Below are 27,740 nucleotides of genomic sequence, written 5' to 3'. Positions count from 1 at the left end.
CTGCAGAACAATGGCCACAAGTTCCAAGTGTCTCTGTAGCTTAGCAACAGCTGCAGACACACCCTTGCACAGCAACAGATGGAGGAACGCAAGTAGAATATGAAGTAAAACCTACTCCTGAATCTTGCCGGTTAACCGAGATTTCCGGTTATTTAGGTGCTGGTAAATCGAAAGTTTCCTGTACTCTGGGATGCAGATTATCAGGCCCTGGGGATTTATCAGCTTTCAGCCCCATTAATTTCTCCAGCACTATTTTTTTAACTAATACTAATTTCCTTTAATTCCTCCTTCTCACTAGGTCTTTGGTTCCCTCGCATTTCTGGGAAGTTATTTGTGTCCTTTTCTGTGAAGCCAGAACCAAAGTATTTGTTTAACTGCTCTGCCTTTTCCTTATTCCCCATTATAAATTCTCCCGTTTCTGACTGTAAGGGACCTGCATTTGTCTTCACTAATCTTTTTCTTTTTACATACCTGTAGAAGCTTTTACAGTCCACTTTTATGTTCCTTGCAAGTTTACTCTCATACACTATTTTTCCCCATTTAATCAATCTCTTGGTCCTTTTTTGCTGAACTCTAAACTGCTCACAATCCTCAGGCTTGCTACTTTTTCAGGCAACTTTATATGACTCCTCCTTGGATCTAATACTGTCCTTAATTTCTTTTGTTAGCCATGGCTGGGCCGCTTTTCTTTTGTGTTTTTGCACCAGAAAGGAATGTATAACTGTTGCAATTCATGAATTGCCAGCGAGGATTAATCAGCACTTTCTAAATGGAGATGTTAATCAGTGGAACTTTTCAGACAATAAATTGTAGATTTTGTACCAAAGGCCAATTTAGGGTTAAAGAAAAATTCATAAGGAATTATTTGACAATAAAATTATGAAAGTCCTGAATTAAGGGGAATGATCACAGACAGCAGTTCTTAAAGGGACACTGCAGCCCCGACAAGTCAATCAGCTATATATCGAGAATATTATAACTGGGCTGGAGTTTAAGGTTATTAACATCAGCAGAAACAAACCCCAACTGTCAGAATGAACATGGTTCTGTCCTGGATGTGAATAACAGCAGAATCCAACCCCTGCAATCACCTGTGAACTCGCTGGTGTCTCAGCAGGTTCGATGACTGAGTGAATCCCTTCTCACACACTGAGCAAGTGAATGGCCTCTCGCCAGTGTGAACTCGCTGGTGTGTCAGCAGGTGGGAGGAATTAGTGAATCCCTTCGCACACACGGAGCAGGTGAACGGCCTCTCCCTGGTATGAACTCGCTGGTGTGTCAGCAGGTTTGTTGATGTAATGAAGCCCTTCCCACACATGGAGCAGTTGAACGGCCTCTCCCCAGTGTGAGTGCGCTGGTGTACAATGAGATTGGATGAACTCCTGAACCTCTTCCCACAGTGAGAGCAAGTGAATGGTTTCTCGTCAGTGTGAACTCGGTGGTGGTGAATCAATTCCTCAGAGCTTTTAAAGCAATTCGCACAGTCAGAGCATTTAAAAGGTCTCTCGTCAGTGTGTACTCGCTGGTGTCTCAGAAGGTGGGCTGAATTAGTGAATCCCTTCCCACACAGGGAGCAGGTGAACGGCCTCTCCCCAGTGTGACTGTAGCGATGAGTTTCCAGCAGGGCTTGGTAATTGAATCCCTTCCCACACAGGGAGCAGGTGAACGGCCTCTCCCCGGTGTGACTGTAGTGATGAGTTTCCAGCAGGGCTGGGTAATTGAATCCCTTCCCACACAGGGAGCAGGTGAACGGCCTCTCCCCAGTGTGACTGCGTCGATGAGTTTCCAGCTGGGACGGGTAATTGAATCCCTTCCCACAGTCCCCACATTTCCACGGTTTCTCCGTGGTACGGGTGTCCTTGTGTCTCTCCAGGTTGGATGATCAGTTGAAGCCTCGTCCACACACAGAACACGTGTACGGTTTCTCCCCGCTGTGAATGGTGCGATGTTTTATCAGGCTGTGTAACTGGTTGAAGCTTTATCCACAGTCAGTGCACTGGAACACACTCACTCGGGTGTGTGTGTGTCTCGGTGCTTTTCCAGTCACACTGATGTTTGAAATCTTTGCCCACAGACAGAACAGACAAACATTTCTCCTTCCACATTCAAAGGTCAATGATATTCAGGTCCTGATGAATCGAGTGACTCTGTCAGATCTTGACATGATGTTTGGTTTGAGTTTCCCGTCTGTAAATCCTCCCCTTCCACTACCCTGTAAAAGGAGTTTACTGTAAGTACAGGATAGAAATTCAGAACAGACAAGTCTAGTTTCTATACAACGTTCTTTCACACGTGGGACTGTACATGGTGATCACTAAACACAAAACCCAGGCTGTTAATCATTTTCAGCTACTGGACTTAGCGTGTGTCCCACAGCATCTCTCTCACTTTTAATGTGTGAACAGAGCATCACGCCTGTAAACCTGGTTTTAAATTTAAATTCACTCACCAAATGCATTCAATAAAAGATGAACAAGTAAACACGTCACAGCCCACTAATCCAGCTCTACATTCACAGGAGGAAGTCCGTTATCTAACTCCTCATAGAATCATAGAAAGTTGCAGCACGGAAGGAGGCCATTTCGGTCCATCCTGTCCAAGCCGGCCAACAAAGAGCTATCCAGCCTAATCCCACTTCCCAGCTCTTGGTCCGTAGCCCTGCAGGTTAGAGCATCCCAAGTGCACATCCAAGTACTTTTTAAATGTGGTTAGGGTTCCTGCCTCTACCACCCTTTCAGGCAGTGAGTTCTAGACCCCCACAACCCTCTGGGTGAAGAAATTTCCCCTCTAAACCTTCCCCCAAGTACTTTAAATCTGTGCCCCTTGGTTTTTGACCCCTTTGCTAAGGGAAATAGGTCATAGAGTCATAGAGTTTTACAGCACAGAAAGAGGCCCTTCGGCCCATCGTGTCTGCGCCGCCCATCCATCCCTGTCCAGTCTAATCCCATTTTCCAGCATTTGGTCCATAGCCTTGTTATGCAATGGCATTTCAAGTGCTCATCCAAATGCTTCTTGAATGTTGTGAGGGTTCCTGCCTCTACCACCCTTTCAGGCATTGAGTTCCACATTCCAACCACCCTCTGGGTGAAAAAGTTCCTCCTCAAATCCCCTCTAAATCTCCTGCCCCTTACCCTGAATCTATGCCCCCTTGTTATTGACCCCCCTACTAAGGGGAAAAGTTCCTCTTTGTCTACCCTATCTATGCCCCTCATAATTTTGTACACCTCAATCAGGTCCCCCCTCAGCCTTCTTTGCTCCAAGGAAAACAACCCCAGCCTGTTTAGTCTTTCTTCATAGCTGAGGCGCTCCATCCCAGGTAACATCCTGGTGAATCTTCTCTGCACCCTCTCCAAAGCAATCACATCCTTCCTATAGTGAGGCGACCAGAACTGCACACAGTACTCCAGCTGTGGCCTCACCAGCGTTTTGTACAGCTCCATCATAACCTCCCTGCTCTTATATTCTATGCCTCGGCTAATGAAGGCAAGTATCCCATATGCCTTTTTAACCACCTTATCTACCTGTTCCGCTGCCTTCAGGGATCTATGTACATGTACACCAAGGTCCCTCTGACCCTCTGTACTTCCTAGGGTCCTACCACTCATTGTGTATTCCCTTGCCTTATTTGTCCGTCCAAAATGCATCACCTCGCACTTTTCAGGGTTAAATTCCATTTGCCACTTTTCCGCCCATCTGACCAACCCGTCTATATCGTCCTGTAGCCTGAGGCTTTCCTCCTCACAATTTACCACCCCACCAATTTTCGTGTCATCTGCGAACTTACTGATCATACCTTTTACATTCTCATCCAAATCATTTATGTAGATCACAAACAACAAGGGACCCAGCACCGATCCCTGAGGTACCCCACTGGACACAGGCTTCCAGTCACAAAAGCAACCTTCGACCATCACCCTCTGCCTCCTGCCACTCAGCCAGTTTAGGATCCAACGCGCCAAGGCACCCTGGATCCCATGGGCTCTTACCTTCTTGACCAGTCTCCTATGCGGGACTTTGTCAAAAGCTTTACTGAAGTCCATGTAAACCACATCCACAGCATTTCCCTCATCCACCCCCCTAGTCACCCCCTCGAAAAATTCAATCAGGTTTGTCAGACATGATTTACCCTTGACAAAGCCATGCTGACTATCCCCGATTAATCCTTGCCTCTCCAAGTGGAGACTAATTTTGTCCCTCAGAATTTTTTCCAATAATTTCCCTACCACAGATGTTAGGCTCACTGGCCTGTAATTCCCTGGTTTATCCCTGCTACCCTTCTTGAATAATGGTACTACGTTAGCTGTTCTCCAGTCCTCTGGTACATCCCCTGTGGCCAGAGAGGTTCTGAAAATTTGTGTCCTTTCTATCCACTTTATCTAGGCCCCTCATAATTTTATACACCTCAATAAGGTCTCCCCTCAGCCTCCTCTGTTCCAAGGAAAACAGACCCAGCCTATCCAGTCTTTCCTCATAGCTAAGATTCTCTACTCCCGGCAACATCCTTGTAAATCTCCTCTGTACCCTCTCTAGTGCAATCACATCTTTCCTGTAATGTGGTGACCAGAACTGCACGCAGTACTCTAGCTCAGGCCTAACTAGTGTTTTATACAGTTGAAGCATAACCCCCCTGCTCTTGTATTCTATGCCACGGCTAATAAAGGCAAGCATTCCGTAAGCCTTCTTAACCACCTTATCTACCTGGCCTGCTACCTTCAGGGATCTGTGGACATGTACTCCAAGGTCCCTTTGTTACTCTACACTACTCAGTGTCCGACCACTTAATGTGTATTTCCTTTCCTTGTTAGCCCTCCCCAAATGTATTACCTCACACTTCTCCGGATTCAATTCCATTTGCCACTGTTCTGCCCACCTGACCAATTTATTGATATTGATATCTTCCTGCAGTCTACAGCTTCCTTCTTCAGTATCAACCACACAGCCGATTTTAGTATCATCTGCAAACTTCTTAATCATACCCCCTATATTCAAGTCTGGATCATTGATATATACCACAAAAAGCAAGGGACCTAGTACTGAGCCCTGCGGAACCCCACTGGAAACAGTCTTTCAGTCACAAAAACACCCATCAACCATTACCCTCTGCTTCCTGTCTCTGGACGAGTTTTGAATCCAACTTGACACTTTGCCCTGGATCCCATGGGCTTTTAACTACGTGGCCAGTCTGCCATGTGGAACCTTATCAAAAGCCTTGCTAAAGTCCATATACACTACATCGAATGCACTACCCTCATCTACCCTCGTTACCTCCCCAAAAAATTCAATCAAGTTTGTCAGACACGACCTTCCCTTAACAAATCCGTGCTGACTATCCTTGATTAATCTGTGTCTTTCTAAATTAAGATTTATCCTGTCCTTCAGAATTCTTTCCAATAATTTTCCCACCACCGAGGTTAGGCTGACTGGCCTGTAATTACTCGGTCTATCCTTTTCTTCCTTTTTAAACAAGGGTACCACATTAGCAGTGGATGAAATAAAGAAACATCCCAAATGTAAGAGTCCCTCGAATCCTTTGTAAAGACCTTTCAAATCCTGACCGGTTCCTTCCTTATTCTCGAATTCCCCATCCCTATGGGAGTCGATATTGGTCAAAAACTTCTAATAGGACATTTTTAACTGATTTTTCAGTTGTCTCAAGCTGACCAGGTCCTTCTCTCAGAGAATCTCGAGGGGGACTCTTTGATTTAAACACAGCTCTCCCCTCTTTTATATCCGGGATTAGAGTTACCGAGAATTTTAATACCCGACCACTCAAATTTAAAAGGACCCGTCAGTGATATACAGACGGAACCAATCACACAGCTCTGGGTCAGTTTGAATTATTCCTCTCTCCAGTCTGTAACTGATGAAACTTGTAACACTGAGGCTGAAATTCCACTTCCGGGTGCCAGTTTGGAACCCTGGGACTGTACATGGGGATTCTAACCCTGGGACTGTACATGGGGATTCTAACCCTGGGACTGTACATGGGGATTCTAACCCTGGGACTGTACATGGGGATTCTAACCCTGGGACTGTACATGGGGATTCTAACCCTGGGACTGTACATGGGGGGCCCAGCTCTGGGGCTCTTCTGTTATATTTGTGTGGGATGCAAACCGTAAGCTCGGCACTTACCAGCGCCTTTAGGATAAGATGGGGAGAAATCCGATGTGTGGAGAGTGAGATAAACGAGTCAATATCGTTCTCGCGAGGGCACTAGGACCCAGTTGGGAACAGACCCTGAAGCCACGCCCCTCTTTGTTCCTGTACCAAGATGGTCGCGCATGCGCTGCGCTACTTCCTGAATCATGTGGACTCGATACTGAACATTCCCGACTTCCTGCACAAAGATGGCGGCCGTCAACCAAGGCCTTTTACCGGGAGAAAGCCCCGAATCTGCAACCGGGGAACTTTGCGTTATTCGATAGCAAAATACTGCGGATGCTGGAAATCTGAAATAACAACAGAAAAAGCTGGAAACACTCAGCAGGCTAGGCAACATCCATGGAGAGAGAAACAGAGTTAATATTTCAGGTCGAAACCCTGCTTCAGAACTTCTACTGAGTTTTTCCAGCTTTTTCTCTTGTTATTTCCACTTTACGGTATTGTTCGGAGCTTGCGGCCTGCACCAGTTGTTTATCAAGCCTCCACGCCCATCCACCGGCTCCCCTGCGCCCTCCCGCTTCTTACCAGCTGTCCGGGGCCCGTCTCCACCATCGGTCCTTCTCCAGCCTGTCTCCCGTACAACGCACTGCGCATGCTCCAAACACTGCCCGGAACCGCGCCTGCGTACTGGGCTCCTGTAGTCTGGGTGCGGCACATTCCCCACCGCGTGGAGTGCTGGGTAAAAGCCCCGCCATTAGTGAATACAACATGATTTACTGTGATTGCATTGAGGACTGAACCATGTTCATTCTAGCAGTTATGGTTCGTTTCTGCTGATCTATAACCCCAATACTTGGGCTGGAGATTAATATTCTGTATAAATATTGAATACATCAGCTTTGTTTAAAATACTAATATAAAAGGAAAATACTGCGGATGCTGGAAATCTGACATAAAAGCAAAATGCGGGAAATACTCAGCGGGTCAGGCAGCATCTGTGGAGAGAGAAACAGAGTTAACATTTCAGGTCGATGACCTTTCATCAGAACTGGAAAAACTTAGAGATGTAGCAGGCTTTAAGCAAGTGAAGAGGCAGGGAAAGGGGGGAGGAAAGACCAAAAGGGAAGGTCTGTGATAGGGTGGAAGGCAGGAGAGATTAAATGACAAAAGGGAGGATAGTACAAAGCAATTGGAGGTGGTAATGGGACACGTAATGAAACAAAAGATGAGTCCAGATGAGTTGTAAATTGGAATGGCAGAATCATCAACAACTGCCATGTGAAAATATAGGGGCAGAGGTTATGGCCTGAAATTGTTGAACTCGATGTTGAGTCCAGAAGGCTGTAAAGTGCCTAATTGAAAGATGAGGTGCTGTTCCTCTAGCTCACATTGAGCTTCATTAGAACAGCGTAGGAGGCCGAGGACAGGGAGGTCAGAATGGGAGTGGAGCAGAGAACTAAAGTGACAGGCGACCGGAAGCTCGGGTCACCCTTACAGACTGAATGGAGGTGTTCCGCAAAGCGGTCACCCAATCTACATTTGGTCTCCCCAATGTAGAGCAGATTGCATCGTGAGCAGCAAATACAGTATATTAAATTGTAAGAAGTACAAGTAAATCGCTGTTTCACCTGGAAGGAATGCTTGGGGCCCTGGACCGGGGGAAGGGAGGAGGTAAAAGGGCAGGTGTTGCATCTCGAATGTTTGAATGTGTGTTCCGTCTGAGTACTTGGCTTGTGGGTGTCATAGACTGAACTGTAGTGTTTCACTTTACACTCACCTGAAATTCCTTTGAACCACCCCCTTTATAGAACTATCTTGTATAAGATTTGAAATCTGTTATTTTCTGCATCATTTAGCATTTTTTGGATACGATTAAGTAAAACACCATCACACATAATAGCCTTTGAAATGTTCTGATCTTTGTAACTGTAATTGGTGATTTTGATGGTATCATTGTTTTAATCTGGTGTTACTAACACTATTTCTTTAATCAAGATAATTCACACAGAAACACACAGAAACCCCACAGTGCAGATAGAGGCCATTTAGGCCGATCGAGCCTGCACCGACACATATCCCACCCGATCCCCATAACCCCTACACCAACACATATCCCACCCTATCCCCGTAACCCCACGTATTTAATCCCCGTAACACTAAGGGTCAATTTATCATAGCCAATCAACCTAACCCACACATCTTTGGACTGTGGGAGGAAACCGGAGCACCCGGAGAAAACCCACGCAAACACGGGGAGAATGTGCAAACTCCACACAGACAGTCACCCGAGGCCGGATTCGAACCCGGGTCCCTGGCGCTGTGTTTCAAATACTTCCTTTATCAGATCATCAGCTCCTCCATTGATCTCTGTCAATAATCCATGGTTAGGGGCTGGGGTTAGTGGTTGGGGCTAGTGGTTATTGGTTAGGATTGAGGTTGGTGGTTGGAGCTCGTGGTTATTGGTTAGGATTGGGGTTAGTGGTTTGGGGCTAGTTGTTATTGGTTAACATAAGAGAACATAAGAAATAGGAGCAGGAGTAGGCCAATCGGCCCCTCGAGCCTGCTCCGCCATTCAATAAGATCATGGCTGATCTGATCCTAACCGCCAATCTACTATCACAGAACCATCTCCTGAATCTAACAGAATTAGACACACGAAATAGGAGCAGGATCAGGCTACATGGCCCCTGGGCCCGCTCCGCTACCCACAGGGCCATGTCCGATCTGAACATAGACTCATGTCCAAATTCCTGCCCGCTCCCCGTAACCCTTAATTCCCTTTACTTCTAGGAAACTGTCTATTTCTGTTTTAAATTTATGGAATGATGTAGCTTCTACAGCTTTTTGGGGCAGCATATTCCATGGACCCACCACCCTCTGAGTGAAGTAGTTCCTCCTCATCTCAGTTTTGAAAGAGCAGCACCTTATTCTAAGACTATGCCCCCTAGTTCTAGTTTCACCCATCATCGGGAACATCCTCCCCGCATCCACCCAATCCAACCCCTTCACAATCTTATATGTTTCAATAAGATCGCCTCTCATTCTTCTGAACTCCAATGAGTAGAGTCCCAATCTACTCAACCTTTCCTCATATGTCCATCCCCTCATCCCCGGGATTAACCTAGTGAACCTTCTTTGTACTGACTCGAGAGCAAGTATGTCTTTTCTTAAGTATGGACACCAAAACTGTATGCAGTATTCCAGGTGCGGTCTCACCAATACCTGAAGCAATACCTCCCTATTTTAATATTCTATCCCCCTAGCAATGAAAGCCAACATTCCATTGGCCTTCTTAATCACTTGCTGCACCTGCATACTAACCTTTTGAGTTTCGTGCACCAGGACCCCCAGATCCCTTTGTACTTCAGTACTTTCCAGTTTCTTGCCATTAAGATAATAACTTGCTCTACGATTTTTCCTGCCAAAGTGCATAACCTCACACTTTCCAGTATTGTATTCCATCTGCCAAATCTCTGCCCACTTACTTAGCCTGTCTATGTCCCCTTGCAGGTTTTTTATGTCCTCCTCACTCACTACATTCCCTCCCATCTTAGTATCATCTGCAAACTTTGATATGTTACACTCTGTCCCCTCCTCCAAATCGTTAATATAGATTGTAAAGAGTTGGGGACCCAGCACTGACCCCTGCGGAACACCACTAGTTACTGATTGCCAGTCTGAGAATGAACCATTTATCCCAACTCTCTGCCTTCTGTTAGATAGCCAATCCTCTATCCATGCCAGAATATTACCCCCAATCCCGTGATTTTTTATCTTAAGCAATAATCTTTTGTGTGGCACCTTGTCAAATGCCTTTTGGAAGTCTAAATACACTACGTCCACTGGTTCCCCTTTATCCACAATATATGTTACTTCCTCAAAGAACTCCAGCAAATTTGATTTGTCCAATTAATATGATAGTTAAAATCCCCCATAGTTATAGATGTTCCCTTATTACAAGCCTCAACTATTTCCTGATTGATACTCCGTCCAACAGAATTGCAACTGTTCGGAGGCCTATAGACTACACCCACTCGTGTTTTTTTCCCCTTATTATTCCTTACCTCCACCCAAACTGTTTCATTATCCTGATCTTTTGACCCAATATCATTTCTCTGTATTACAGTGATTCCTTCCTTTATTAACATAACCACCCCACCTCCCCTTCCTTCCTGCCTGTCCTTCCTGATCGTTAAATAACCTGGTATGTTTAATTCCCAGGCATTGTCACCCTGCAGCCATGTTTCTGTAATGGCCACAAGATCATACCCATATGTAGTTATTTGTGCCATTAACTTGTCTATTTTGTTATGAATGCTACGTGCATTCAGATAGAGAACTTTCAAATATGTTTTGTGACACTTAGTTCCTGCTTTTGCCCTTTTTATTACTTTACCTTTTACTCCATACCTTCTGCCCCTTCCTGACATGCTCTGGTTGTTAATTTCCCCACTGCTAACTAAGTCTATGACCTTCTCTGTTGTCATTTTTATTATTTGCTCTCTAGGAACATCCCCCCCATTAGTTAGTTGAAAGCCCTCTCTACAGCCCTAGTTATATGATCCACCAGGACTCTAGTCCCAGCACTGGCCAAGTGAAGCCTGTCCCAATGGAACAGCTCCCTTCTGCCCCAGTACTGGTGCCAGTGTCCCAGGAAGCAAAACCCATTTCTCCCACACCAGTCTTTGAGCCACGCATTTAACTCTCTAATTTTATTTGTCCTGGCCAAATTTGCTCGTGGCTCAGGTAATAATCCAGAGATTATTACCCTTGAGGTTCTGTTTTTTAATTTGACCCCTAGCTGCTCATACTCCTTTAACAGAACCGGCTTCCTAGTCCTATCTACGTCGTTTGTACCAACATGGACCATGACAACTGGATCCACCCCCTCCAACTGCAAGTTTCTTTCCAGCCCAGAGGGCATGTCCTTAACCCTGGCACCGGGTAGGCAACACAGCCTTCGGGACCCTCGCTCTCGGCTGCAGAGAACTCTATCTATCCCCCTAATAATACTATCCCCTACCACTACAACATTTCTATTTACTCCCCCCTCTTGAATGGCACCCTGTTCCATGGTGCTGTGGCCAGGTTGCTCATCCTCCCTGCAGTCCCGGCTCCTGTCCCCACAGGGAGTAAGAACCTCGAACCTGTTGGACAAGAGCAAGGGCTGCGGCTCCTCCAGCTCTACCTCCTGGATCCCCGTACCTGCCTCACTCATAGTCACACCGTCCTGTCCCTGACCATGGGCTACATCTGAATTAATTAACTTCATAGGTGTGACCACCTCCTGATACACAGAGTCCAGGTACTTCTCCCCCTCCCTGATGTCTCACAATGTCTGTAGCTCAGACTCCAGCTCATCAACACGGAGCTGGAGTTCCTGTAGCAGCAGACACTTGTCACAGACGTAATCACCGTGAGCCTCAATGGGGTTCACCGGCTCCCACATCTCACAACAGTAACACATCACCTGCTCCATTCTATGTAATTAATTAAATTTTTTATTGTTAGTTATGGACACCCTCTGCCCGATTTTAGATGCTAGTATCCCCTTTAATTAATTGGATTTAAATTAAACCACTCCCTCTAGTTACAGCAGTTAAATGGTTTACCAACAGTCACTCTGCACCAGAAAGGCCTTATTAACTACAACCCACAGAGTTAAAGTTTGAAAAGAGCACCTAACACCCCACTTACCCTATCTCACACTTACCCAAACTCACAGCACTCTTTGATGACTCACACTCAGTGCTTGCTCGCACTAGGACTGGTCTTTTTATACTGTTTGTTTGTTTACAGCCAAATGATTCACCCCTGCTGATTGGTTAGAAAACTGGTTTCCACTGCCTGCTGTGCCAATTTACTCCTACTGCAGTGTAACCTTGTTTTACTCTTCTTAAACCAACAGAATCCCAAATATTTAACTTTTCCCCTTTACTTAAACTGCTTAAGTAATCTTATCAAGAATGATTTAAAGAGAAATAACAATGAAAGAACTCACACACTTACCCAAACTCACAGCACTCTTTGATGACTCGCACTCAGGATTGGGGTTAGTGGTTGGGGGTAGTGGTTATTGGTTAGGATTGGGGTTAGTGGTTTGGGGCTAGTTGTTATTGGTTAGGATTGGGGTCAGTGGTTGGGGGCTAGTTGTTATTGGTTAGGATTGGGGTCAGTGGTTGGGGGTAGTGGTTATTGGTTAGGATTGGGGTTAGTGGTTTGGGGCTAGTGGTTATTGGTTAGGATTGGGGTTAGTGGTTTGGGGCTAGTTGTTATTGGTTAGGATTGGGGTCAGTGGTTGGGGGTAGTGGTTATTGGTTAGGATTGGGGTTAGTGGTTTGGGGCTAGTTGTTATTGGTTAGGATTGGGGTCAGTGGTTGGGGGTAGTGGTTATTGGTTAGGATTGGGGTTAGTGGTTTGGGGCTAGTGGTTATTGGTTAGGATTGGGGTTAGTGGTTTGGGGCTAGTTGTTATTGGTTAGGATTGGGGTTAGTGGTTTGGGTTTAGTCGATAGGATATTAGGCTTAGGAGATAGTGATTAAGGTTAGAAACCACTATTGACAACACCAGTGTCACTGGACGCGTCCTTTCTCATTCTTGTTTTTTTAACCTCACGCCGATGAGTCACAAAACAGCCTCATGAATTGTTCATTCAAGGAACCTTCTGTCTGGCCTGAGTCCAATTTCCGCCCTTCTTTCACATCTCGACATTTCCCAAAGAAAAAGACATCCAGGACATTAGACTTTGGGATTTGGGGACAAGAACAGGCGGATCCAGGTGTTGCTCTGGTTACACCCAATCATCAGCCTGCCTGAAAAGGGCTTCTGACAACAGCCTGTCACCAGGCCCCACCAGTCGCCATCTGATTCCACCGTCATATCTTCATCCATTCCCCACCTTTCACCCTCACTACAGCTGGTTTCACCACCATGACCATTCCCCATACAGAGGCACTCTGATTCCCATTTGCAGCCTCAGTGTAAGTGATCCCTGGATTTGGTGTCACAGTATACGTTTCCCTGGATTTGGTGTCTCAGTGTAAGTGGTCCCTGGATTTGTGCCTCTGTGTAAGTGGTCCCTGGATTTGGTGTCTCAGTGTCAGTGTCCCTGGATTTGTGCCTCTGTGTAAGTGGTCCCTGGATTTGGTGTCTCAGTGTAAGTGGTCCCTGGATTTGGTGTCTCAGTGTAAGTGGTCCCTGGATTTGTGCCTCTGTGTAAGTGGTCCCTGGATTTGGTGTCTCAGTATCAGTGTCCCTGGATTTGTGCCTCTGTGTAAGTGGTCCCTGGATTTGGTGTCTCAGTGTCAGTGTCCCTGGATTTGTGCCTCTGTGTAAGTGGTCCCTGGATTTGGTGTCTCAGTGTAAGTGGTCCCTGGATTTGGTGTCTCAGTGTAAGTGGTCCCTGGATTTGTGCCTCTGTGTAAGTGGTCCCTGGATTTGTGCCTCTGTGTAAGTGGTCCCTGGATTTGGTGTCTCAGTGTCAGTGTCCCTGGATTTGGTGTCTCAGTGCAAGTGGTCCCTGGATTTGTGCCTCTGTGTAAGTGGTCCCTGGATTTAGTGTCTCACAGAAACATAAAAATATAGAAGATAGGAGCAGGAGTAGGCCATTCGGCCCCTCGAGCCTGCTCCGCCATTCAATGCGATCATGGCTGATCATCCAAATTCAGTACCCTGTCCCTGCTTTCTCCCCATACCCCTTGATCCCTTTAGCCTTAAGAAATATATCCAACTCCTTCTTGAATATATTTAATGCATTGGCCTCTACTGCCTTCTGTGGTAGAGAATTCCACAGGTTCACCACTCTCTGGGTGAAGAAATTCCTCCTTAATTCTGTCCTAAATGGCTTACCCCTTATCCTTAGACTGTGACCCCTGGTTCTGGACTCCCCGAACATCGGGAACATCCTTCCTGCATTTAGTCTGTCCAGTCCTGTCTCAATGTAAGTGGTCCCTGGATTTGGTGTGTCTGTGTAAGTGGTCCCTGGATTTATTTACCCCTGTCCTAATATTTGGCTCAGTGTCAAACTTTGTTTACTAATACTCCTGTGGCATGTCTCAGGACTTTTTATTACAAGTGAACAAGTTGCTGTGAAGTGAGGTTGGTTGAACAAGTGACCAGGTAAAAGGAATTTTCAGAGAGTTGTAGAGCTGGAGGAGGTGACAGAGATAGGGAGGGGCAAGGCCATGGAGGGATTTGAAAACAAGAATCAGAATTTAAAAATCGAGGATGTAGTAAAACATCCGAAGGCACTTCACAGAAGCAATATCAAACAAAATATGACACTAAGCCACATAAGGAGATATTATGGTAGATGACTAAAAGCTTAATCAAAATGTTAGGTTTTAAGGAGCATCTTAAAGGAGGAGAGGTGGAGAGGTGGGGAGGTTTAGGGAGGGAGTTCCAGAGCTCAGGGCCTTGGCAGCTGATGGTACTGCTGCCAATGGCGGAGTGAATCAGGGATGTTCAAGAGGCCAGAATCGGAGGTGCGCAGATATCACGGAGGGTTTTAGGGCTGGAGGAGATTACAGAGATGGGGAACAGCAAGGCCATGGAGGGTTTGGAAAATAAGGATGAGAATTTTAAACTTGACGTGTTGCCAGACCAGAAAGAGTACCCATGGATTGGAGGGTAGCTAATGTTACCCCACTATTCAAAAAAGGTGGTAGAGAAAAAACGGGGAATTATAGACCGGTGAGCCTGTCATTGGCAGTGGGGAAAATGCTAGAGTCCATTATAAAGGATGTAATAGCAGAACACTTGGAGAACAGTGACAGGATCGGACAAAGTCAACATGGATTTATGAAAGGTAAATCGCGCTTGACTAATCTACTGGAATTTTTTGAGGATGTAACTGGTAAAATGGATAAGGGAGAACCAGTGGATGTGGTGTATTTGGACTTTCAGAAAGCTTTCGATAAGGTCCCGCATGAGAGACTAGCATGCAAAGTTAAGGTACATGGGATTGGGGGCAAGGTATTTACTTGAATAGAGAACTGGTTGGCAGACAGAAAGCAAAGAGTCGGAATTAACGGGTCGTTCTCCGAGTGGCAGGCAGTGACTAGTGGGGTACCACAGGGATTGGTCCTAGGACCTCAGCTATTCACAATATATATTAATGATCTAGACGAGGGAACGAGATGTAATATCTCCAAGTTTGCAGACAATACAAAGCTGGGTGGGCGTGTGTGCTGTGAGGAGGATGCCGAGAAACTCCAGTATGATTTGGACAGGTTGGGTAATTGGGCGGAAGCATGGCAGATGCAATATAATGTGGATAAATGCGAGGTTATCCACTTTGGTGGTAAAAACAGGAAGGCAGATTATTATCTGAATGGCAATAGATTGGGAGAAGGGGAACTGCAACGAGACCTGGGTATCCTTGTGCACCAGTCGCTGAAGGTAAGCATGCAGGTGCAGCAGGCAGTTAAGAAGGCAAATGTTGGCCTTCGTAGCGAGAGTGTTCGAGTACAGGAACAAGGATGTCTTGCTGCAGTTGTACAAGGCCTTGGTGAGACCACACCTTGATTATTGTGTGCAGTTTTGATCGCCTTATCTGAGGAATGATGTTCTTGCCATGGAGGGAGTGCAGCGAAGATTCACCAGGCTGATACCTGGGATGGCAGGAATGACGTATGAGGAGAGATTGGGTCGATTGGGCTTGTACTCGCTGGAGTTTAGAAGAATGAGAGGGGATCTCATTGAAACTTATAAAATTCTGTCAGGACTAGACAGCTTAGATGCAGGAAGGATGTTCCCGATGGCCGGGGAGTCCAGAACCAGGGTTCACAGCCTAAGGATAAGGGGTAAGCCATTTAGGACTGAGATGAGGAGGAATTTCTTCACCCAGAGAGTGGTGAACATGTGGAATTCTCTACCACAGAGGGCAGTGGAGGCCAGTTCATTAAATATATTCAAGAAGGAGTTGGATATATTTCTTAAGGCTAAAGGGATCAAGTGATATGGGGAGAAGGCAGGGACAGGGTACTGAATTTGGATGATCAGCCATGATCGCATTGAATGGTGGAGCAGGCTCGAGGGGCCGAATGGCCTACTCCTGCTCCTATCTTTTATGTTTCTATGTTTCTAAGCCAATATAGGTCAGCGAGCACAGGGATGATGGGTGAACAGGATTTGTTGCGAGTTAAGATATGGGCAGAAGAGATTTGGATGAGCTGAAGTTTATGGAGGGTGGAAGATGGGCAGGAGAGCCTTCGAATAGTCGAGTCTGGAGGTAACAGAGGCATGGATGAGGGTTTCCGCAGCAGATGGGGAAGCAGGGATGGAGATGGGCGATGTTTGGTATGAAGAATGAGGAGAAGCAATATAAACTAAATGATGCAATTTTAACGGGGGTGCCGGAACAGAGAGACCTGGGAGTGTCTGCACACAAATCTTTGCAGGTGGTAGGACAAGTTGAGAAGGCTGTTAAAGAACCATATGGGGTCCTAAGCTTTATAAATAGAGACATTGAGTACAAAAGCAAGGAAGTCAGGCTAAACCTTTCTGAAACACTGGTTAAGCCTCAGCTGGAGTATTTTGTTCCATTCTGGGCACCACACTTTAGCAATGATGTCATGGCCTTGGAGAGGATGCAGAAGAGATTTACTGGAATGGTACCAGGGATGAGGGACTTCAGTTATGTGGAGAGACTGGAGAAGCTGGGGTTGTTCTCCTTAGAGCAGAGAAGGTTGAGAGGAGATTTGGTAGAGGTGTTGAAAATCATGAAGGGTTTTGACAGAGTAAATAAGGAGAAAGTGTTTCCAGTGGTGGAAGGGTCGGTTTCCAGAGGAGACAGATTTAATGTGATTGGTCAAATGAAGCAGAGGCGACAGGAGGAGAATTGTTTTTACGCAGCGAGTTGTTGTGATCTGGAATGCGCTGCCTGAAAGGATGAACATGATTCAGTCCTGGATGTGATTAACAGCAGCAACAACAGCAGAATCCAACCCCATCAGTCACTTGTGAACTCGCTGGTGTTTCAGCAGGGTGGATGACTGAGTGAATCCCTTCCCACAGACGGAGCAGGTGAACGACCTCTCCCCAGTGTGACTGCATTGATGAGATTCCAGCTCAGACGGATAATTGAATCCCTTCCCACAGTCCCCACATTTCCATGGTTTCTCCATGGTGCGGGTGTCCTTGTGTCTCTCCAGGTTGGACGATCAGTTGAAGCCTCGTCCACACACACAACACGTGTACGGTTTCTCCCCGCTGTGAATGGTGTGATGCTTTTTCAGGCTGTGTAACTGGTTAAAGCTCTTTCCACAGTCAGTGCACTGGAACACTCTCACTCGGTGTGTGTGTCTCGGTGCTTTTCCGGTCACACTGCTCATAGAATCATAGAAAGTTATAGCACGGAAGGAGGCCATTTCGGTCCATCATGTCCGCGCCGGCCAACAAAGAGCTTCTGACCAATAGGGAGTGAGCAGGGCGGGGCTGGAGGAGCGAGCCGGCGGCGGGTCCTCCAACCAATCGGGGAGCTCGAGGGGCGGGACTTGCGTCCACTGATTGTCTGATCCGCAGGGCAGCGAGTTTCTCCAGTCCCTTGTTCAGGGCCCGGGGCCAGGGGAGGCCACAGACAGAACAGAGAAACATTTCTCCTTCCACATTCAAAGGCCGATGATATTCAGGTCCTGATGAATGGAGTGACACTGTCAGATCTTGATGTGATGTTTGGTTTGAGTTTGCGGTGTGTAAATGCTGCCCTTCTCACAGCCTGTAAAAGGAGTTTACAAAAGCCATCACTGTGAGTCCAGGATAGAAATTGACAAGATTCTTTCCTCCTGCTTCCTGGCCAAGGGGGCCGCACATGCTTAACTCACACTGCCTGGGTGATTGACAGGAGCTCCGGACCAAAAGGAAGAGCGGGGCGGAGCTGGAGGAGTGTGCTGGCGGCGGGTCCTCCAACCAATCGGAGTGTGGGAGGGGCGGGGCTTGCGGCACCCAGTGGGCGGGGCTCAGCCCGGAGCTCCTTCATTGGCTGAAACTCTGCATCATTTTCAAAGCTGATTTCTCTCAAACTCCCGGAGAAAACTGGACCTTTCTGTTGTGGCTTTAAACAGATGAAACCCTGTGGGGTGGAGCAAACATTGCAACATTTGGTAGTGAAATGGATTCATTCAGGACAGACAGCAGGGATTATTTCAGGAAATAACACAGTGTAGTGAGAAAGGAAATGCAGTGGGTGTTGTGGAGATGGATTGTCAAAAGGTGTTTGATGAGGTGCCGGACAGGAGGCTTGTTGATCAAATTAAGGCTCACGGTATTAAAGGGAGTGGGGCAGCGTGGATAGGAAGTTGGGTAAAGGGCAAAAAACAGAGAGAAGTGGTTAATGGAACATAAGAACATAAGAAATAGGAGCAGGAGTCGGCCATTTGGCCCCTCGAGCCTGCCCCGCCATTCAATAAGATCATGGCTGATCTGATCTTGGCCTCAACTCCACTTTCCCGCCCACTCCCCATAACCCTTCACTCCCTTATTGTTCAAAAATCTGTCTATCTCCACCTTAAATATATTCAGTGACCCAGCCTCCACAGCTCTCTGGGGCAGAGAACTCCACAGATTTACGACCCTCTAAGAAATTCCTCCTCATCTCAGTTTTAAATGGGCGTCCCCTTATTCTGAAACTATTCCCGAGTTCTAGATACCCCCACTAGGGGAAACATCCTCTCAGCATCTACCCTGTCAATCCCCCTCAGAATCTTATATGTTTCAATAAGATCACCTCTCATTCTTCTAAACTCCAGTGAGTATCGGCCCAACCTGCTCAACTTTTCCTCATAAGGCAACCCCTTCAACTCAGGAATCAACTTAGTGAACCATCTCTGAACTGCCTCCAATGCAAGTATATCCCTCCTTAAAAAAACTGTACGCAGTACTCCAGGTGTGGTACAGTTGTAGCAAGATTTCCCTACTTTTATACTCCATCACCCTTACAATAAAGGCCAATATTCCATTTGCCTTCCTAATTACTTGCTGTACCTGCAAGCTAACTTTCTGTGTTTCCTGTACGAGGACCCCCAGATCCCTCTGTACCGCAGCGTTCTGTAGTCTCTCTCCATTTAAATAATATTTAGCTTTTTTATTCTTCCAACCAATGTGGATACCTCACATTTCCCCACATTATCGTCCATCTGATGTTCTTCAGACTGGTGGATGTAAACAGTGGTGTCCCCCGGGGTCAGTGTGGGGCCATTGCTCTTCTCAATATAGAGAAATGATCAGGGCTTGGGTTTATGGGGCACAAGTTCAACATTTCCAGATGAAACCAAAAAAGGGACCATGACCAACTGTGACGTGGACTGTCAGTGATTTCACAGGTTAGTAAATGGGGCAGGTAGATATCGGATCAAATGTAACACAGAGAAATGTGAGGTGATAGATTTCGGGAGGAAGAAAATAGTAGGAAAAGTACATTAAATGGAAAAAGTTTAAAAGGAGCAGAGGAGGGGAACAGTAAAGAGGTGTAAGATTCTAGCTAATGCCTTGTCTTATTAATTAGCAGGTTCGTGAGTCAATGTCAGCATCTTTAACACCTCATTAAGAAATATAAGATGAGCAGATTCTCTGTCCTCTACCGTACCTTATATTGATCCATCAATCAGAGTAAACATACAGGTCCCGCGAGTCCACAGTAACTTACACGAGGTCAGCCCGCTGGATGAATCCTCGGGCATCCTGAGCTTGACCTCTGGTGTCTCCAGTCCCGACTGCCCCCTTACATCAGGATCCCCTCACTTTTATACCCTGTAGTGATCCATCTCTGGCACCTGACTCTTCCTTGTCTTCTCTGCTGGGTTTTGGCAGGAAGTGAGGAAAAGACAGCTGGAATTTCTCTAATCTGTGATTTACAAGGACACTTTCCCTGGTTCCCAGCAGTTACTTTTCTTCAGTAATGTTCTCATTATCCCTAAACTACCTTGCCTGCTGTTAATTATGTTATTTCTTATAGTTTCACAATTCTAGGTATAAAAATCACACATTATAATCTAATGTATTTTATTACTCACTTTGGTTAATAACAGCAAACCCTGTTCTTTCCCCTGAACTGATTACAGTTTCCAACCAGTCGATTCAGTGAATGGAATGACTTATCAGTGTTGCCATGGTGACCTGTCTGCAATGAAACGCCTGTTTGAGTTTCTAACTCAAACTAAACTTCTCTTTCCCAAAATACACATTATATCAGACATTATATGTCAATGTACTTTAGCCACTTTACTGCCCTTGCAGTGCGTTCCTATGCAGAGCTAGACAGGTAGCTAACAATTTGATATCTTCCCATAAAAATCACAAGGCTTGACTTTTCTTGTAAACTTTACTGAAAGATTCTTATTGTGAAACTGAAATACAATACAGAAGTGGAAGCACACATTAATATACAAGCACATAACTGATATGCATACACAAACTTAGGTAAGCCTGAGCAACACAGTACATTTGGCATGTAACTTACCAAAACACGTGAAAACACAGCTTACTGTGAATATACATTTAGCAAACTGAGAGGCATTCTCTTACATTCACTTTAAATTAGCCCTGTACATAGTGCATCAAAATACAGCTACAAGCTAACAAGCTAGATACAGAGAGCAAGCAATTCACGGCTAGCTGTGTAGGTTTGCTTACAGAGAAAGGTTACAAACTAAACATTTTCTGCAAAATATAGTGTACACTAATCATCTATAACATTCTCAAGTACTTACAGACAAATAATGTCCAAGGCCGAAACATAACAGGAAAATAACTTCCAACACCATGTGTCTAGCTGCATGTCTTGTGATATACAGCAATTGACTTTACAGCACTTTACTTTACTGCACTTTACTGCGCTTTACTGCACTTGCTAGGTACCAAATATCCACTAGGTGGTGGCACACAATGGGAATCGACCCAAATTAATTATACCCCTGAATTAACTTGAAAACGAACATAAATTCCTAAAGGAAGGCAGCACAGGGACTGTGGAAGGGATTCAATTACCCATCACAGCTGGAAATTCATAGGCGCAGTCACATCAGGGAGAGGCCGTGTGTGGGAACAGCTTCACTCGTTCACCCTACTTCATTGAACACCAACTTGTTCACATTGATGAGAGACATTTTAAATGTTTTTTTTATTCATTCGTGGGGTTTGGGCATTGCTGGCAAGGCCAGCATTTATTGCCCATCCCTAGTTGCCCTTGAGAAGGTGGTGGTGAGCTGCCTTCTTGAACCGCTGCAGTCTGTGTGGTGAAGGTCCTCGCACAGTGCTGTTAGGGAGGGAGTTCCAGGATTTTGACCCAGCGACAATGAAGGATCGGCGATATACTTCTAAGTCAGGATGGTGTGTGACTTGGAGGGGAACTTGGAGGTGGTGGTTTTCCCATGTGCCTGCTGCCCTTCTAGGTGGAAGAGGTCGTGGGTTTGGGAGGTGCTGCCGAAGAAGCCTTGGCGAGTTGCTGCAGTGCATCTTGTAGATGGTACACACTGCAGCCACGGTGCGCTGGTGGTGGAGGGAGTGAATGTTTAAGGTGGTGGATGGGGTGCCAATCAAGTGGGCTGCTTTATCCTGGATGATGTCGAGCTGCTCGAGTGTTGTTGGAGCTGCACTCATCCAGGCAAGTGGAGATTATTCCTTCACACTCCTGACTTGTGCCTTGTAGATGGTGGAAAGGCTTTGGGGAGTCAGGAGGTGAGATACTCGCCACAGAATACCCAGCCGCTGACCTGCTCTTGTTGCCACAGTATTTATGTGGCTGGTCCAGTGAAGTTTCTGGTGACCCCCAGGATGTTGATAGTGGGGGATTCAGCGATGGTAATGCCGTTGAATGTCATGGGGAGGTGGTTAGACTCTCGCTTGTTGGAGATAGTCATTGCCTGGCACTTCTGTGGCGCAGATGTTACCTGCCACTTATCAGCCCAAGCCTGAATGTCATCCAGGTTCTGACTGTGAGAAGAGCTTTAAAAGCACTAATGGTCTGCTGCAGCACCAACGCACTCACACGGGTTAGAGGCTGGTCACCCGCACTCAGTGTGGAAGGAGATTCATTGCTTCATCCACCCTGCTGAAACACCAGTGACTTCACAATGAGGAGAATCCTCACACCTGCACTCAATGTGGAAAGAGACTCACTCAGTCATCCAGCCGCTGAGACACCAGCAAGTTCACACTGTGGAGAGGCTGTTCACCTGCTCCATGTCGGGGGACAGAATTCACTCAGTCATCCAGCCGCTGAGACACCAGCAAGTTCACACTGCGGAGAGGCTGTTCACCTGCTCCGTGTGGGGGACAGAATTCACTGAGCCCTCCAACTTGGTGAGACACCAGCAAGTTCACGCTGGAGAGAGACTGTTCACCTGCTCCATGTGGGGGAGAGGATTCACTGAGCGCTCCAGCCTGCTGAGACACCAGCAAGTTCACACTGGGGAGAGGCGGTTCACCTGCTCCGTGTGGGGGACAGGATTCACTGAGTGCTCCAGCCTGCTGAGACACCAGCAAGTTCACACTGGGGAGTGTCTGTTCACCTGCTCCATGTGGGGGACAGGATTCACTGAGCCCTCCAGCCTGCTGAGACACTAGCAAATTCACACTGGGGAGGGTCTGTTTACCTGCACCGTGTGGGGGACAGGGTTCACTGAGCCCTCCAGCCACTGAGACAGCAGCAAGTTCACACTGGAGAGGGACTGTTCACCTGCTCCGTGTGGGGGACAGGATTCACTGAACTCTCCAGCCTGCTGAGACACCAACAATTTCACAAGTAAATGGCAGAGAGGTTGGATTCTGCTGTTGTTGCTGCTGTTAATCACATTGAAGACTGCAGTGTTCATTCTGACAGTTGGGGTTTGTTTCTGCTGATGTTAATAACTGGGCTGGAGGTTAATATTCTGGATATATGTCAAATAAATTAACTATGTTTGAAACACACGGTGGGTCAAGTCCTTGATTTTCCCAAGATAAGTGGCGACTAATTGATGTCCTGTTACAAACTGTTCCATTTTGGGCCTTTTCTCCCATCTTACTCTAGATTATTTCAGTTGTTATTACCTTCAGTTACAGTTCCAGCTCCCAATACCTTCCGGAGTGCCTCTCCTAGCCTTGGTATCCAGGGAAGGCATCAGTAACATGCCTGGGATCACTAAACACAAAGCCCAGTCTGTTAATCACTTTCCCCAGCCCCAAACTGTAACATCATAGCCATATCACCCTAACCCAAACCATTAGTGGAAGTCACCCACTTTGGACCTAAAAAGGATAGAACAAAGTACTTTCTAAATGATGAAAAGCACCGGTAGGAGAGGGCGGGGCACAGTGGGGCAATAAAACCCAAGGCAGGTTTATGAACACGGGGTGCGGCCTTAGGCCCGAATAACAGCCCACAAGGCCGGTGTGTTTCCATTAGGGTGGCTAATCCTGGGCCTTCTCCTCGGGGAGCAACCCTGGTTACCGAGGGAACTGACCGCCACCTTCGTAGAGGAAGATGGGAAGAGTTCAGCGAGCAGTAGGACACACCCGCCGCCATCTTGGTACAGGAACAGAGAGTAGGTGGGGCTTCAGGGTCCCAGTGACCAGGAGAGACAATCATTGACTCATTGATTTTAATCTGACTCTGCACACAGAGGGTTTCTCTCTATTTTCTCCCCTCCTCTCCTGAAGGTGCCGACTCGCCCTGGGGTTACAGTTCCACAGTCTCTGGCCAATCTCAAGGACTAGTAAAGGGGCCACTCTTCACTAGTGAGCCCGGACAGTGAGTGTCAGCAGGATATTTGACCGCAGAAGCATCACACTTTGGTTGAGGAGGAGATCACACTCAACTGTTAGGGCCGACCACCAGCAATTCGGCGCCATCTTCTTTTTGAAAGATTTCTTAGCTTCTCTAAAGGCTGCTGTTGCCTCCCTCAATTGTGGGTGATATTTGTCCCTATTCTCCTGTAAACTGAATTAATCTTGATCCGAAATGGGTTCAATGTAAGACAGTTCAGGGAGTCAGACATCATTCTCCCCTAGACCTACGCTGGCCAGTAAAACCCCAGACGGTTCCTCAGTAAGGATTCCTCTGGTTCCTCAGCATATATTTGTCAGGATACTGAAGCCCAGCTTTCTTACCATCCACTCCTGGAGGCCCCACTCCCTGAGCCTACAACCTTCAGCAGGGTCAGTGGTGGAGTTCCACAACGGGAGTAATCCCAGAGTAACTGTCGGGATCGCATCCCCTTGGATGTTCCGGGTCGTGTATTTTTAGTTATCCTGGTGTCCAACAGACACACATCAATAAAACAGGGAATTCCTGGAAACACGCTGCAGGTCCTTCTTTATCTGGAGATCAAATGTCTGTTGTATAATTGTACCAGCAGTTAACAGGCTCCTGTGAACTCCTCCCTCTGCTAATTTAATGCAGAGTTAAACCAATTTATTTGAAACGGGTTTATTTTAAATGGGTTAATGCCTGCCTTAAAATGATAGACGCAGGACAGTCAGAAAAAACACGTTAAATCTTCATAGAATAATTAACACAGTAATTTTTAGACTGGAAACTTAAACCTGCCGTTTCACTTTCAGTCAGGAACAGGTCGCAGTTTGACACCAATCTCTCATTTGACAGCACGCTTCCAGCATTCACCGTTGTTCTTCCCGACTCTAAACACAGTTGTAAAGGAGCCTCCTGTTCCATGCCTCGGAGCTCTGAACCATGGCAGAGAGTGGCTGGGACACGTTTCTCACACTCCTTGAGATTAATCCACACGGGGACTTTGCCATCAGTGAAGAGAGATGAGAAAGACCAAAGTGCCGTTTGCCCCTCTCAGTGTGGCCCTGAAGGACTGTGTCCAGGCTGAAGTTTTGTTCCCGCCGTACGATCCTCCCCCAGATTGTCCTTTCTGAGCTCCAGCCAGGTGATGCTAAACACTCAGGTGGAAAAGACAAAAATCTACAACAATGTGTTTAAAACAAAGCTGATTTATTTGGCATATATATCCAGAATATTAAACTCCAACTCAGTTATAGGGTTATTAACATCAGCAGAAACAAATCCCAACTGTCAGAATGAGCATGGTTCAGTCCTGGATGTGATTAACAGCAGCAATAACAGCAGAATCCAACCTCTGTAGTCACTTGAGAACTCGCTGGTGTGTCAGAAGTTGGGATGACTGAGTGAATCCCTTCCCACACACGGAGTAGGTGAACGGCCTCTCCCCAGTGTGAACTCGCTGGTGTCTCAGCAGCTTGGATGAATCAGTGAATCCTTTCCCACACATGTAGCAGGTGAATGTTCAGAGTGAACTAGCTGGTGTCTCAGAAGATCAGATGATTGTGTGAATCCCTTCCCACACATGGAGCAGGTGAATGGTCTCTCACCAGTGTGAACTCGCTGGTGTCTCAGCAGATCATTTTTGCTTTTAAATCTGTTCTCACAGTCAGAACATGTAAAAGGCCTCACATCAGTGTGAACTCGCTGGTGTCTCAGTAGGTGGGATGACTGAGTGAATCCCTTCTCGCACACAGGGCAGGTGAACGGCCTCTCCCCAGTGTGAACTCGTTGGTGTATCAGCAGGTAGGATAACTGAGTGAATCCCTTCCCACAGACGGAGCAGGCGAATGGCCTCTCCCCAGCGTGAACTCGCTGGTGTGTCAGTATGTGGGATGAACGGGCGAATCCCTTCCCACACTCAGAGCAGGTGAACGGCCTCTCCTCTGAGTGATTATGCTGGTGTGTCAACAGATCATTTCTACTTTTAAAGCTCTTCTCGCAGTCAGAACATTTAAAAGGTCGCTTATCAGAGTGAACAAGTTGATGTGTAGTGAGGTGGGATGAACGAGTGAATCCCTTCCCACATACGGAGCAGGTGAATGGCCTCTCTCCAGTGTGAGTGCGCTGGTGTATAGTGAGTTCAGATGATCGCCTGAACCCAGTCCCGCAGTGAGAACAGCTGAACGGTCTCTCCCCGGTGTGAACACGTTGATGGCACATCAGTTCCCTGGAACTTTTACAGCACTTCCCACAGTCCGGGCATTTAAAAGGTCTCTCGTCAGTGTGAACTTGACCGTGCTTCAGCAGATTGGATGAATTAGTGAATCCCTTCCCACACTCGGAGCAGGTGAACGGCCTCTCCCCAGAGTGACTGCGCTGGTGTGTCAGCAGATCCTTTTTGCTTTTAAATCTCTTCCCACAGTCAGAACATGCAAAAGGTCTCATATCAGTGTGAACTCGCTGGTGTCTCAGTAGGTGGGATGACTGAGTGAATCCCTTCTTGCACACAGGGCAGGTGAATGGCCTCTCCCCAGTGTGAACTCGTTGGTGTATCAGCAGGTAGGATAACTGAGTGAATCCCTTCCCACAGACGGAGCAGGTGAATGGCCTCTCCCCAGCGTGAACTCGCTGGTGTGTCAGTAGGTGGGATGAACGGGCGAATCCCTTCCCACACTCAGAGCAGGTGAACGGCCTCTCCTCTGTGTGATTATGCTGGTGTGTCAACAGATCATTTCTACTTTTAAAGCTCTTCTCATAGTCAGAACATTTAAAAGGTCGCTTATCAGAGTGAACAAGTTGATGTGTAGTGAGGTGGGATGAACGAGTGAATCCCTTCCCACATACGGAGCAGGTGAATGTCCTCTCTCCAGTGTGAGTGCGCTGGTGTACAGTGAGTTCAGATGATCGCCTGAACCCAGTCCCGCAGTGAGAACAGCTGAACGGTCTCTCCCCGGTGTGAACACGTTGATGGCACATCAGTTCCCTGGAACTTTTACAGCACTTCCCACAGTCCAGGCATTTAAAAGCTCTCTCGTCAGTGTGAACTCGACCGTGCTTCAGCAGATTGGACAAATTAGTGAATCCCTTCCCACACTCGGAGCAGGTGAACAGCCTCTCCCCAGAGCGACTGCGCTGGTGTGTCAGCAGATCCTTTTTGCTTTTAAATCTCTTCCCACAGTCAGAACATGCAAAAGGTCTCATATCAGTGTGAACTCGCTGGTGTGTCAGCAGGTGAGATGACTGAGTGAATCCCTTCTCACACATGGAGCAGGTGAACGGTCTCTCCCCAGTGTGAACTCGCTGGTGTGTCAGTAGGTGGGATGACTGTGTGAATCCTTTTCCACACACAGAGCAGGTGAACGGTCTCTCCCCAGTGTGAACTTGCTGGTGTGTCAGCAGGTGGGATGATCTCTTGAACCTCTTCCCACAGTGAGAGCAGCTGAACAGTTTGTAACCGGTGTGAATGTGCTGGTGCTCCATCAGTGCCTCAGGGTGCTTAAAGATCTTCTCACAAACGGATCATTTAAACTCGCTCTTGTCAGTGTGAACTCACTGGTGTCTCAGCAGGGCAGATGACTGAGTGAATCCCTTCCCACACACTGACCAGGTGAACGGCCTCTCCCCGGTGTGAATTCACCAATGAATTTCCAGTTCAAACAGGTAACTGAATAGTACTTCTTGCTTCCATGTTCAAAGTCCGATGATATTCAGGTCCCGATAAATTGAGTGACTTGGTCAGATCTTGATGTGCTGTTTGGTTTGTGCTTCCTGTCTGCAAATCCTCCCCTTCCCTGTACCCTGTAAAATGAATTTAAAACAAGAAAAAGGGAGCATGAGAGAGAACCCAGAAAAAAACAGGGACAGGTGGTGAAATTGAAATCAATGATTCTGGGAATTTGTGGGGCCGGCA

At 46.8% G+C, this 27,740-nt stretch overlaps 1 protein-coding gene across 2 annotated transcripts; it reads right to left on the bottom strand.

The window, feature by feature from the left end:
* Positions 1 to 4: 4 nt before the first annotated feature.
* LOC147118678 (uncharacterized) lies at positions 5 to 27,486 on the bottom strand. Of its 2 annotated transcripts, none has more exons than XM_085984542.1 (2): positions 25,395 to 27,486; positions 5 to 1,382 (listed from the first exon to the last, which is right to left on the bottom strand). In XM_085984542.1, the coding sequence occupies exons 1-2, from the start codon at positions 27,308 to 27,310 to the stop codon at positions 1,088 to 1,090; spliced, it is 2,211 nt and encodes a 736-aa protein (XP_085840668.1). In that variant the 5' UTR covers positions 27,311 to 27,486; the 3' UTR covers positions 5 to 1,087. The 2 variants fall into 2 exon arrangements, with proteins under 2 accessions (XP_085840668.1, XP_085840667.1); XM_085984541.1 differs by having other exon boundaries at positions 5 to 1,354; positions 25,364 to 27,241.
* Positions 27,487 to 27,740: the final 254 nt, after the last annotated feature.

The sequence above is a fragment of the Somniosus microcephalus genome, chromosome 4 (genome assembly GCF_052327205.1).
Source record: "Somniosus microcephalus isolate GS21.2 chromosome 4, FLI_Smic_1.0, whole genome shotgun sequence".
Taxonomy (NCBI): domain Eukaryota; kingdom Metazoa; phylum Chordata; class Chondrichthyes; order Squaliformes; family Somniosidae; genus Somniosus; species Somniosus microcephalus.
This window is presented reverse-complemented; position numbering and strand designations above follow the sequence as displayed.

What these genes read in the sequence shown, in the direction of transcription:
- LOC147118678 (XM_085984542.1), bottom strand. Translation starts at nt 27,310, where the DNA reads ATGGAGCACCAGCACATTCACACCGGTTACAAACTGTTCAGCTGCTCT. An exon ending in ATGTGTGGGAAGGGATTCAC is followed by an intron (nt 1,383 to 25,394) that starts ACAATCATCTGA and finishes GAAGAGGTTCAG; the next exon opens with GAGTTCATCCAATCTCATTG.